At 36.1% G+C, this 14,676-nt stretch overlaps 1 protein-coding gene across 1 annotated transcript; it reads right to left on the bottom strand.

The window, feature by feature from the left end:
• Nucleotides 1-471: 471 nt before the first annotated feature.
• LOC125652920 (perlucin-like protein) lies at nucleotides 472-6,325 on the bottom strand. Its single transcript, XM_048882406.2, has 4 exons — nucleotides 6,243-6,325; nucleotides 6,027-6,112; nucleotides 3,053-3,146; nucleotides 472-720 (listed from the first exon to the last, which is right to left on the bottom strand). The coding sequence occupies exons 1-4, from the start codon at nucleotides 6,292-6,294 to the stop codon at nucleotides 488-490; spliced, it is 465 nt and encodes a 154-aa protein (XP_048738363.1). The 5' UTR covers nucleotides 6,295-6,325; the 3' UTR covers nucleotides 472-487.
• Between the last annotated feature and the right edge of the window lie 8,351 nt (nucleotides 6,326-14,676).

Here is a 14,676-nt window from a genome sequence, read left to right on the forward strand (position 1 = left end):
TATGCAAATTTTTATAAAAACATGATTTTCAAAAAAAAAAAAAAAATTCAACACACATGAACAAAAGACTCTGGTGGATTTGAACTCGAGATCTGCAGTTGACCAGCTCAATGCTTTAACCACTAAGCTACGATGATAGACAAACGATTCGATCGATACAAATATTTTCCCAAATTCAAATCGCCATCTTGTGACGTAGTATCATAAAGAGTATAAGCTTTAGTGTAGTGAGCTACCTTAAGAGCGGAGCGAATTATGCCATGTCCTGTTCGTCCAAAGAGCTGATATACAATGCACGAAGTAGTAATGATATACTTTATTAATCTCAGGTGGAACGAGTTAACCATATTACGTTAATAGATAGTAAATATAGTTTTTAGATATCACTGTCTTGCATGACATGATTGAATAAAGATCAGTGCATTAACCTGCAGATCTTTATTCTTTGGACAAACCTGGCCACAATATAGCTAAAATTCAAAGATCTTTATTTTTCACATATGTATCGCGCAACAGAGGTACATCCAACGTCTACAAATTGATATTGATATTTAGCGTATAACCACAGACAGAGCTGTGGAGATTCTTTGGTACCTCCTGGTTCTCCTGGCCCAAATGCAAAGTAAGACATCTTAGAATTTCGACTGGCATTGACCCATCTCCAACCTCCACCATTCACCTGGCGATTAAAATCTCGTCCTCCGATGGAATAATGCTGGCCTTTAAAAGGAGAAGTATCATCAACGGATTTTTAACTGGTGCAAATTATCAAATATACAATGTATATTATAAGACAAAGGTATGCTATAAAGATCTAACATTTTCCATGCTTTCAAACAATGAGGACACGGAAGGAAAATTGCGGGACTTATTTATTACGAATTAGGAATAGAGAACATTGTAGAGTTCGGGAATGTTCACCGCTTTGGGCGCTTTGTAAGTGGGAAAGATCGACTGATAGTGGCACGGCTCCTCTATCATTGAGATTCGGTGAACGTCAAGGAAAGTGATTACAAACTGAAAGGTAAACCTTATGGAGTGCATGAGCAATACCCATCTGATATTGAGGATAAACAACGTGATCTGTACCCAATTCAGAAACAATTCAAACAATCAGGACACAGAACTAAGATGGCTAGGGATCTACCGGGGAAGGAACGACGTGGCAATGGACGACGCACTCAGTGTTCAGTCAGGTAGGGCATTCAGTAAAAAGTCATCCACGCCACAAACGCGTACCAGTGAACTCGTAGATTCACGCAGGGAGATAGTACACAAGTTGCGTGCCGATTAACATGTTGACTCTTGTTCATATCACAGTCGCGTAACTACCGATAGACGGCATCCACCATCCGATGTATAGGGTCACACGGAGAGTGACATTTCCATCATTTCATGGAGCCTTTGTAGGTCACTTGGTGACAAACTTAGTAACAATGAATTTGTTTCTTTTATATGTACATATGATGTAATATTTATGCTTCCCGAAAATATCTATCCGTCCGAGCTCATATCTCCTAAAATTTTCATCTTTTGGAAAGGTCAAGGTCACTTAGAACATATAAAAGTTCCTTATTTCAACAGGTTTTTTTTTTATAGAAAAGTACCCATCTCATAAACCTTTCATCAGATATTGATCAAAACTGATCACAAATATTCCTTGAGACAGGGACTTTTGGACCAAGGTCATTGTAGAAAGGTCAAGATCACAAAGAACATGCACCTTATATCAATAAAATGTTCTTTATTTCAAAAGGTATTGATCATACATTTACACAAATAACTAATAGGCAAATGACTCAGACAAATATCACTCAAGGTCATTTTGGTCAAGGTCACTCAGAACGTATATCTTTTACATAGAAAGAATGCTTTATTTTAACAGTATTTCAGCAAGTTCTTTTGTATTTTCTCTGACCATTTACCTGTATGTTTTGAAATAATTGTGCACTACGAGTCGACCGTGCGTGAAGATCGAAACCCTACAGGTAGAACACCTTGTAAATTAGTTAAATGGATCGAAGGAAATACTCAGATTATTTATGATGAGTTAAGAGATAACATTGATCAAATTCACGATTACCTTGATATTTCCTTGACCAGTGTTTGTGATGTCAGTATACGTATTGATAATTTTTGTGCAGTTATAAACAAATGTGTTTTCTCCCACTGTAGAATAAACGCGTATCACACAATATAGATAAGAGAACCTTGCCCAGAAAATGATAAGCCATGGTTTAATGAAAGTCATAAAAATGATTTGATGAATATAAAGATAGACTATTTCTTTTAATAAGTGGAAATCTATAGCAAATAGTCAGAAATTATGTCAAGCAGAGAGTGCATACAAGAAAACAGAATTAAAGTTAAGACGGCAGTACAAAGGATTTCAAGTCACTATGTTAAATTACGTACAAAAACATAATCCAAAACACTTCCGTAAATTGTTTAAATCAACAAAGACGAAAAATATACAGATCAGCTTAAGTAATATCGATCTTTACCTGCATTTTGAAAGTTTAGTTAAAACAAAACGAACAGGAATTAGTTGAAAATGTAATATCAATACAACTGCAACCTATGAGGAATTAGAGCTATTTCTATTGTAGAAAGTAAAACGGCTGTGGTTAAATTTAAATTGAATAAAAGCTGCAGCAAGAATTACATTTTGAATGAAGTTTTTATCAAATGTGGCGATATATTATTACCGATATTGCAAATGCTGTTTAATGATATATTTGTATTTTCATACAAGGGTTTATATTTTGTACAAAACCCAGTGTTTTCAAACTGATTAAATCACTTATTGTCAAAAATACTAAAGAATTGATACATTTTAAAAAATTTCTACAATATGCAACAAATCTACGAAATTCTCATGGTGTAATACTATTTGTTTAATTTCAATTGCACATCGTTATGATATTGTTGTCTACTCACTATACATAATGTCATTTTTGTTTGTATATATATATTAGCAATTGCATTTATGTATATATGTATATCCAATGAGCCTGTGGCTCACGGAATTAAATAATCAATCACAAATTACCATTTTTCATTCCTGCAAGCTTGTATCGCATAGTTAGGTATTCGTCTAGAGTTTCCAGGTTCGCCAAGTATCCGCCTTTATGAATACAATTTACCTGTATCAAGTATAGATTCTAATTAGTAAAACATGCTGCTATATTAAGGCTCAGCAACACATTGCGAATAAAATAGGATCAGGTCAATCTGTTACCAAAAAGTGATTGTTTGAATCACGACCTCGATGAACGTACCGTAAAGGTCGGCTGCTGTCAATACAATGTATTAATTGGATGCCATTTCAGAAGTTTTACGATTATTTTAACAACTTCAAAACAAAGCTTCACAGAGGATGTCCCCAGATCGATTGTCGTCTATATACAGGTTGTCCAAGTTCTATTTTTAACCGAAATATGATAAATCATTTGTAGCAAAGTCGGTTAATGAACATTTACTTCTGTCCACCATAAAAAATTGGAAAAACGTTGCGATGTTTATGAGGTCCAACATCGCTCCAATTATCCGTGGAATGAAGCCAATTTTTACGGATACATGTAACATAAATCGGGGCTCGAACCGCACAGAAATGTTTAGACACAAACGGCTCCCGTGTAGCAATGTTGAACAAGATTGCTATGCGTAGTCTTATGTCCCTCAAAATTTCAAAATAAATTGAAGCGCTAAATTCCAAAAAGTCCTGTAAAATTTGTAGAATCAAACTCGCGATGTAATATGATCAACTACATACATGTACATGTATTATGGCTAACAATCCTGCAAAATTTGAACAAAATTCGGACAGCGGTGTCCTGTCCGAGGAGTTGCATTCACAATGCGTTCCTATAGTGTAGCATGCACAAATTCAACAAATACTCATAACCCCTGTACAATTTGTTGAATCAAAATGGCGACGCAATATAATCAACTACACATGGTGACTAATAATCCTACAAAATTTGAACAAAATCCGCTCAGCAGTTTGGAGGATCTGCGTCCGTAAAGTGTTCCTATAGTGCAACATGTACAAATTCAACAAAGTCCCATAACTCCTGTAAAATTTGTTGAATCAAAATGGCGGCACAATATCATCAACTACATATGGTGAATAACAATCCTACAAAATTTAAACAAAATCCGTTAAGCGGTTTCCGAGGAGTTGCATCTACAAAGTCGAGTGTGACGGACAGACGGACATCGGTATTTCTATGTTTCCTTCCGCGTGAAAAACACGGTTTATTTACAAGTCAGGGGCAACCACAATACTAAAGTTTGATCCAAGTGACCACTCATTTGACTCATGACCTTGTGACTTGAAAAACAGTTAGTCATCCATTCTTTATGGTGTACCAGTGTACAATGTTTCACACCTCGAACAAAAGAGTTTTGCCTATACCAAATCACTTGGTACACCTCAAGTCCAATCTTCATGGTTCCGCCAATGTATTTATAATCATGAAACCAATCTGTATCTGTATTGGTACGTTGAATCACCACTTCTGGCATATGATCAACGGAAATGAGAGAGCGCAAGTAGATCTTATTCGCGCTGAAGGCTTGATTTAAAGCCTTCGACAGTCTTTGAACACACTTGATGGTCACTCAGTTCATTCCAGTGAATGAATGTGCGTACAAAGAATGAGTTTCTTCTTATAGGTGTGTTACACGATGGTATATTGAAACAACGGCTATTGTTGATACTATGGATGATGTTCCGTGTTTCAAAGTCAGTAAATTTCTTGGCCTTGATTCGCCACTTGTTAATGGCTGTTACCTAGTAAGTATCAGGCGGTATCGCTGGTGCTAGCCCCTCAACCACCTTGAACAGGAACGTTAGGCGTAATTCTTTCCTTCGTTCTTGTAAAGATGGAAGATCTAAGGTCTTAAGCATGTTGGTAATGCTCCCTGGTGTCCGGTTCTTATAGTCTCCAGTAATAAAACGAGCTGCTTTCCTTTGTATCTTCTCCATCTTAATGATGTCTGATTGAAGGAAGGGATCCCATATAACGGCCCCGTACTCTAGTGTAGCCGATAACCAATAGTTATTAAAGATTGGTAGTAATCAAAGACAGAGTGACATGCTCTCTGAACATGATATTTCTACTTATAAAGTAAGCATTGAATATCAAAAATAAAAACCACACATACATTAGTAAATGTTTGGGTGGTCTGGGCAATCATCAAAAACAGGAGATAAAATAATTATACTGATCGAGTAATGTACATCCATACTCGAAGTGGGATATTTATTCTCTCTCTCAGTCTCTGTTATGCCCCATCAGTAACATTTCATCGAAATAGCATAAAATGAGTACTCATCATCTTGTTTTCGAGCTTCACAAACCATTACTTCCAGAAATCTAACTCGTCATTACCGGTGAGAGACAGAGACAGTTTTATAGCGCATGTTTCTGTTGGTTGTTGTGGTCAAACTAACAGACCATTTTCAGAAATATTACCTAGAAAATACTTGTCATTTCTATCATGCCCGAAAATAAATCCTTACTAATGCCTAAAACTTTACTACTCGTAAGTTTTCAATATTCATACACAGTACAGTGTTGAAAAATGAGTTAATATTTTGAATGTTTAGAGAAAACCTAACTCTGCTTGAATACTACTCACCGTAGACCATCAATTGGCTGTTGAATATGGGTAAACTTCCTCCAGGGTACAAAATTGCACCAATCAAGATAAATTCTGATGATTTTGATTATAGGGAAAAATACAGAAGGGTTATGATAAGTTAAACAGAGACTACAAAAAGTTTAAATATTCGTGTGAAACATGTACTAAGTATGTTAAACTTTTCTCTCTCTCTACTTAATTCGATCCCTCGCTTTGCAAAACACCACATTTCTTGGTACTCGAGAAAAGTTTACCAACATACACTTACAACACCTTTCTATACACTGAATATTGAACGTTTCTTCCAGATTTTTACCTAGGTCACATGCATTAATAACAAGTATAATTACACAACAGTTAAGACCTGTTCTTACGTAAGCTTCGTCCCACGATGCTGTGTCAGTACTGAAATAGTAACACCTGGAGCCCAGCGCTGTGTATGGGTAGCTGCAACGTTTTGCTGATCATGAAAGAGTTTTACAGATACATTATATATTACATTAAAATTATCATTTAGAATTTCAAAAGTGATATTGATCTAAAAGGAAACAGGAATGAAAAGAAATGAAGCAGCATCCTATACACATTACCTGAGACAACAAAACAAAGGTACATAAAAATGGCTGCTTTCTCCATTCTCATGTTAGAGTTTCAGGGCTTTTGAATTCAATGGAATGATTCATTGTCGTTTTGGTCTTTATATGCACAATTTTTTTAAAATCAAACTATCAGCATATATGAATATGCTAACAGCTGGCTAATTCTCGAAGGGTTTACATGTCAAATTTATTTCTTTTTATGCATTTTTAACCAAAAGGCAACAGCTTGCTACGGATTTTCAATTAAGGATATTTGCTACATCAGAGAAATTTGATATGAATGAAAAGTTGAGGATATGTACAGCAATATTTTGAAATTAAAAACTTTCACTTTATTTAATCAAAAATGTGGTTTTAGTAGAAAGCAATCTAAGTAAATTGATAACCCCTCCTGGATTCGAACCCGCGATCTACAGTTCAGAGGTCGACGTGTTTACCTACTGAGCTACTCAGATATGCGATGATGTTTTAACTGAATAGGCAAATATTGGTGATAGTTATATTTCCACCCATGCTTTAAAAGGAAGTCATCCATTATGACGATACAGAGTACTTCGGTGTTTTTTTTGTTTTTGTCATTTGAGTTAGTACTCATCGAAACACAATAGTTGTAAATATGAATAACGAACCTTAATTTTTTTTATGCTTTTGCAAGTTGGTTTACAAGTGTATTTTTTGTAGTTTGAATTTAACGTCCATACATCAAGTTGAAAAATTGGACTTTTACATCTGGTGATTGGATTGGACTTAACGGCCGATTTGTGACAGGTTATATTCTTGTGTGTGAATTTAGCCCGGCGGGAATCCTGCATCGGACAGTGTTTTGGTGAACTTTAATTAGAGGTACTGTAAGTTAGTTATTTTTTATTACTGTTTTTCTGTAGATAATTGTAAACAAATTGTTAAATCTTTGAATTGTTTGTGATTGATTTCTGCTGGTCACGGGTTATTTTAACCCATAACATTGTGTATCCTAAATATACAAAGCTAAAATTAATATTTTTCTTTCAAAATAATACTTGGCTAAACAAAAATTCTAAATCCCAACATCAGTTTCTGATGCATGTAATATGGGATCATTGTTAGGGCAGTCACTTAAATGGGACCATTGCTAATGCAGTCACTTAAATGGGATCATTGTTAGGGCAGTCACTTAGATGGGATCATTGTTGGGCAGTCACTTAGATATTTTTCGAGTATCGGATTTCAATTTCATCATTCAGAATGTAAGTTTTGCAAGGACCGCTGTGTATTGTTAAAAATGTGCGACATGAGCATAGAAAATGCGGTTTTTTCTCTTCTTTTTAAACCTTTGCGATTAATATAGATATGTTCAAGTTTTTCAGTATCTTTGGACTGAAGTCAAAGACTTCCATGTATGACCCGGTCTGATTATAGGCTGCTACAAGGCATAATGTTCATCTACAAATACTTACATATCCAATCTTTTACTTTCGATATCTTTATCGATTAAAATGATAGCATCGTGAATGTGAGCAACGTACATATGAATCTTGATATATATATATATATATATATATATATATATATATATATATATATATATATATTGGTAGATAGGAAACACAATAATCTATTTTTTAGAAAAGAAAATTTATGCGAGCCGTGTGGTGCTAAAAAGTGTACTTTATGTCAATATGTCATTAAAAGCAATCAATTTGAGGACTGCAATGGTAACAAATATCATATCAAAAATTATATCAATTGTAAATCCAGCAATGTAGTTCATGGAGTGTTTTGCAAACAAATGCAACAAAATTGTATATGTGGGAGAAACTGGGGTAACTTTATACCAAAGGCATGCTTTGAATTTGTCATTTATTAGACGAGAAACTGATGACTCTGTTGCTATTCATTTCTATACGGATTCTCATAGTATTGACGATTATTCTATAATAGGAATTGAAAAACTTTACAAAGATGACATTTATCGTCGCTTTAGAGAAAATTTATGGAAGAAAAAATTAAATACTTATGTACCACACGAAATAAACAAAAGGGAACATTTTTGTCTTTAATAATTTAAAATGTCTTGTAAGACTTGTATGCAAAGAGTTGTTATAATAACTATCATAACAATATTGATGTATGCAAGGTGAAGATAACGAACAGTGATCAATCTCATAACTCCTACAAGCAATACAAAATAGATAGTTGGGCAAACACGGACCCCTGGACACACCAGAGGTGGGACCAGGTGCCCAGGAGGAGTAAGCATCCCCTGTCGACCGGTCACACCCGCCGTGAGCCCCATATCCCGATCAGGTAAACGGAGCCATCCGCAGTCAAATCAGTGCGCCAAGAACGGCCTAACAATCGGTATGAAACACGTCAGACAGCATTTGACCCAATGATAGGTTGTATTGACGAACTAGATCGTTATAACGACCATAGAATTTGCGAAATGCTGACTTCAATCGAGACTGTTGAAATCCTTGTACCATCAACTTGTATATATATATCGATCGATACAAACATCCTCTTAGTTATCAGTTTATGTACACATGAAAGGCGAAGAAAACAAACAGTGATAAATTTCATAACTCCTATAAGCAATAGTCGGGCAAACACGGCCCCTGGACACACCAGAGGTGGGATCAGGTGCCTAGAAGGAGTAAACATCCTTCACATCGCCGGTTATCTGTTATATTTGCGTGTCTACTCCATATCTTTACAGTCATGCAGAATTTGGTCTTTTACGTGCACATTTACTGATAACAAATTGAGTAGTATAGTTACATATGTCCTCTGAACATCATACCATGAGGCTCAATAGTTCGATTATCACAAGTTTTACCTTGTATGACTGATTACAATGCTTTGTTCTTTATTGATAAAAAACGTATTTATATGCAATAAGACTTGTGGGGAAATAAAAAGTGACGGCGACATAATATCATGTCGTATGCACCGAAAACCAATCGGTCAATTCAATAGGAGGGGATAACAGCTTCATGAATCGCCGTAGGATGTATGTATTGGAGATTTAAAAGAATATGTCTGCTTTCAGTTTGATCCAATATTGGGCGGACATTTAGTGCAGGCGGACATATTGTGCAGGCGGAAATATTGTGCAGGCGGACATATAAGGACTTAACAGTTCCCTACCGACGAAGTTGAAGGGGACTTTAGTATTGCGCTCCATCCGTCTGTCTGCCCGTCTGTCTGTCTATCCGTCAGTCCTGCAAGTCAGTTTTCCGGATTTTTTTAAGTGCTTGTTTGAAAGCTAGCTTTTCTAGTGATGTGCTAGAGGGTCACACCAGAGGTAGAATCAGGTGCCTAGGAGGAGTAAGCATCCCCTGTCCACCGGTCACACCCGCCGTGAGCCCTATATCCTAATCAGGTAAACGGAGTTATCCGTAGTCAAAATCAGTGTGCCAAGAGCGGCTTAACAATCGCTATGAAACACGTCAGGCAGCATTTGATCCAATGATAGGTTATATTGGCAAACTAAAAACGAACTTAATCGTTATAACAACCATAGAATTTGGGAAACATACGTTATTATTGTTAATAGACAAAACGTCGTTGATATATGTAAATGTCGAATTGACGGCCGCAGCAAGAGATTTTTTGTTCTCCTATTAGAAATTTTTTAATAAATTCTGCTTCATATGAATATAGAAACAGGTCAGCTTATAAAGGAGCACAATTCGTACCCATGGGAATTCCAAGAAACTGTTGGAAGACCTGATCACCAAAGACCACGAAGATATTGTCAATGAGGAACTCTAACATGATGATGAATGCTTTGCTATAGCAAGTTACAGATCGATTTTGAAGTTTTCCTGATCTTTGTACCTGAATAGTACCTGGTCTAGTCTTTGTACCTGAGTAGTACTTGATTTCTAACCACTCCTATCCTGGTTTCCCAATCTTCCCTTTACCATAACCTTAGTCTCATGTGGGGATCCGGGTTAGAATAGGTCCTCAGTGCCCCTTACTTGTCGTAATAGGCGACTAAATTGGGCGGTCCTTCGGATGAGACCGTAAAAACCGAGGCCCCATGCCACAGCAGGTGTGACACGATAAAGATCCCCCCCCCCCTGCTCAAAGGTAGTAAGCACCGAACAGAGGCCTAAATTTTGCAGCGATTCACCGGCAGTGGTGACGTCTCCGTATGAGTGAAATTTTCTCGAGAGGGACGTTAAACAATATACAATCAATCAATCATAATGAAGTTTGAATATTCTTGCTGTCCAATAATTTTTGCCTCCGGCAGGGAACTATGTATTCCTTATGCAATCCTGTCAGAATACGTGTTAAATTTCAATTTCAATCGTACAACTATTTAATGATACTCTCTGTGTCCAGTGTTGAGAACATTTTATATATACACTGTGATCATGATCTATTTATAAACTGTGACCTTGATCTCTGTGCGTAGTGATGGGAACATTTGATTATAGACTGTGACCTTGATCTCTGTATATAGTGATGGTAACATTTGATTATAGACTGTGACCTTGATCTCTGTCTGTAGTGATGGGAACATTTGATTATAGACTGTGACCTTGATCTCTGTATGTAGTGATGGGAACATTTGATTATAGACTGTGACCTTGATCTCTGTGCGTAGTGATGGGAACATTTGATTATAGACTGTGACCTTGATCTCTGTATATAGTGATGATAACATTTGATTATAGACTGTGACCTTGATCTCTGTGTAGTGATGGGAACATTTCATTATAGATTATGACCTTGATCTCTGTATGTAGTGATGGAAACATTTGATTGATTTAATTGATGTTGTTCAACGTCCCTCTTGAAGATATTTCACTCATATGGAGACGTCACCAATGCCGGTGAAGGGCTGCATAATGTAGGCCTATGCTCAACGCTTATGGCCATTGAGCAGGGAGGGATCTTTATTGTGCCACACCTGCTGTGACACGCGACCTTGGGTTTTTGCGGTCTCGTCTGAAGGACCGCTCCATTTATTCGCCTCTTACGACAAGCAAGGGGGTACTGAGGATCTATTCTAACCCGGATCCCCACGGGATTATAGACTGTGACCTTGATCTCTGTATGTAGTGATTAGAACATTTTATTATAGACTGTGGCCTTGATCTGTGTATGTAGTGATGCGAACATTTGATTATAGATGAAGACCTTGACCTATGTATATAATGATGAGAACATTTGATTATAGACCGTGACTTTGATCTCTGTGCGTAGTAAGGGGAACATTTGATTATATTTTATGACCTTGATCTCTGTATGTAGTCATGATAATATTTGATTATAGACTGTGACCTTGATCTGTGTATATAGTGATAGGAACATTTAATCATAGATTATGACCTTGATCTCTGTATGTAGTGATGGGAACAATTGATTATAGACTGTGACCTTGATCTCTGTATGTAGTGATGGGAACATTTGATTTTACATTATGACCTTGATCTCTGTATTTAGTGATGAGAACATTTTATTATAGACTGTGACCTTGATCTCTGTATGTAGTGATGGTAACATTGGACTATAGATTATGACTTTGATCTCTGTGTGTAGTGACGGGAACTTTTCATTATAGATTATGACCTTCTTGACTGTATGTAGTGATGGGAACATTTGATTATAGATTATGACCTTGATCTCTGTGGATAGTGATAGGAACATTTGATTATAGATTATGACATTGATCTCTGTATGTAGTGATGAGAATATTTTATTATAGACTGTACCTTGATCTGTGTATGTAGTGATGGGAACATTTAATTATAGATTACATGTATGACCTTGATATCTGTATGTAGTCATGAGAATATTTGATTATAGACTGTGACCTTGATATGTGTATGTAGTGATCGGAACATTTGATTATAGATTATGACCTTGATATCTGTATATAGTGATGAGAACATTTGAAGATAGACTGTGACCTTGATCTTTGTGCGTAGTAAGGGGAACATTTGATTATAGATTATGACCTTGATCTCTGTATGTAGTGATGAGTACATTTGATTATAGACTGTGACCTAAATCTCTGTATGTAGTCCTGGGAATATTTGATTATAGACTGTGACCTTGATCTCTGTGGATAGTGAAGGGAACATTTGATTATAGACTGTGACCTTGATCTCTGTATGTAGTGATGGGAACATTTGATTATTAACTGACCTTGATCTTTGTGTGTAGTGATGGAAACATTTATTATAGACTGTGACCTTGATCTCTGTGCGTAGTGATGGGGACATTTGAGTATAGACTGTGACCTTGATCTATGTATGTAGTGATGGGAACATTTGATTATAGATTATGACCTTGATCTCTTTATGTAGTGATTATAACATTTGATTATAGACTGTGACCTTGATCTTTGTATGTAGTGATGGTAAAATTTGATTATAGATTATGACCTTGATCTCTGTATGTAGTGATGGTAACATTTGATTATAGATTATGACCTTGATCTCTGTATGTAGTGATGGGAACATTTGATTATAGATTATGACCTTGATCTCTGTATATAGTGATGAGAACATTTGATTATAGACTCTGACCTTGATCTCTGTGCGCAGTGATGGGAACATTTCATTATAGATTATGACCTTGATCTCTGTATGTAGTGATGAAAACATTTGATTATAGACTCTGACCTTGATCTCTGTGTATGTAGTGATGGGAACATTTGATTATAGACTGTGATCTTGATCTCTGTGTATGTAGTGATGGGAACATTTGATTATACATTATGACCTTGATCTCTGTATGTATTGATGACAAAATTTGATTATAGACTGTGACCTTGATCTCTGTATGTAGTGATGGGAACATTTGATTATAGACTGTGACCTTGATCTATGTGCGTAGTGATGAGAACATTTGATTATACATTATGACCTTGATCTCTGTATGTAGTGATGACAAAATTTGATTATAGACTGTGACCTTGATCTCTGTATGTAATGATGGGAACATTTGATTATAGATTATGACCTTGATCTCTGTATGTAGTGATAAGAACATCTGATTATAGAGTGTGACCTTGATCTCTGTATGTAGTTATGGGAATATTTGATTATTAACTGTGACCTTGATATCTGTATTTAGTGATGATAATATTTGATTATTGACAGTGACCTTGATCTCTGTATGTAGTAATGGGAACATTTGATTATAGATTATGACCTTGATCTCTGTATGTAGTGATGAGAACATTTGATTATAGACTCTGACCTTGATCTCTGTATGTAGTTATGGGAATATTTGATTATTAACTGTGACCTTGATATCTGTATTTAGTGATGATAATATTTGATTATTGACAGTGACCTTGATCTCTGTATGTAGTGATGAGAACATTTGATTATAGACTCTGACCTTGATCTCTGTATGTAGTTATGGGAATATTTGATTATTAACTGTGACCTTGATATCTGTATTTAGTGATGATAATATTTGATTATTGACAGTGACCTTGATCTCTGTATGTAGTGATGAGAGCATTTGATTATAGATTGTGACCGTGATATCTGTGTCCAGTGATGAGAACATTTGATGATAGACTGACAAGTTGATGGTACAGAGGTTCCAACACTCTCGTTTAAAGTCAGCATTTCGCAAATTCTATCGTCGTTATAGCAATTTAGTTTGCCAATACAACCTATCATTGGGTCAAAAGCTGTCTGACGTGTTTCATACCGATTGTTAGATCATTATTGGCACACTGATTTTGACTATGGATAACTCCGTTTACCTAATCAAAATATAGGGATCACGGCGGGTGTGAGCAGTTGACAGGGAATGCTTACTCCTCCTAGGCACCTGATCCCACATCTGGTGTGTCCAGGGGTCCGTGTTTGCCTAAATATCTATTTTGTATTGCTTGTAGGGGTTATGAGATTGATCACGGTTTGTTATCTTGACCTTTTACAATTTTTGTCAGAATAACCATTGCGTGTGGGAATAAACAGTGTAGATAACAATAAAAGTATGAAATTGAGAATAAAAAAATGGGAATGCCAAGTGAAACAAATTACAAGGGTATTGGGTTAGGCAATTTTTACGGAACATGTATTGCTAAGGTTATATGTGCTTTTGTATATAACATAGCTTGAAAATACGGATGTATATTTAATTGCTGTTATAAAATTTAGAAATTCATTTCAAAATTAAGGATTATCTCCCTCATGCACAGCTCTTATCCTTGGACGAATTTGGCTCCACCTTTTTGGCACGCTGTTTTTGGCTATATTTAGCTCTAAAACTTCATAGTTATTTCGGATTTCAAACATTTCGGTTGAGCATCGCTGAAGAGACATTATTTGTCGAAATGCGCAACTGGTGCATCAAAATTGGTACCGTATAAGTTTTACATTATGACCCATGGGTCGAGGCCTCTGCTGGTGGACTGTTAGTCCCCGAAGGTCTCTACAGCCCAGTAGCTAAGTACTTC

This window comes from Ostrea edulis, chromosome 5, assembly GCF_947568905.1.
Source record: "Ostrea edulis chromosome 5, xbOstEdul1.1, whole genome shotgun sequence".
Taxonomy (NCBI): Eukaryota; Metazoa; Mollusca; class Bivalvia; order Ostreida; family Ostreidae; genus Ostrea; species Ostrea edulis.

Excerpts from the sequence above, each read along its gene's own strand:
- LOC125652920 (XM_048882406.2), bottom strand. The coding sequence starts at position 6,294 with ATGAGAATGGAGAAAGCAGCCATTTTTATGTACCTTTGTTTTGTTGTC. Across the intron at positions 6,113-6,242 it reads CCTTTGTTTTGTTGTCTCAG|CAAAACGTTGCAGCTACCCA; the intron begins GTAATGTGTATA and ends TTTCATGATCAG. Across the intron at positions 721-3,052 it reads GCTTGCAGGAATGAAAAATG|GCCAGCATTATTCCATCGGA; the intron begins GTAATTTGTGAT and ends CTCCTTTTAAAG.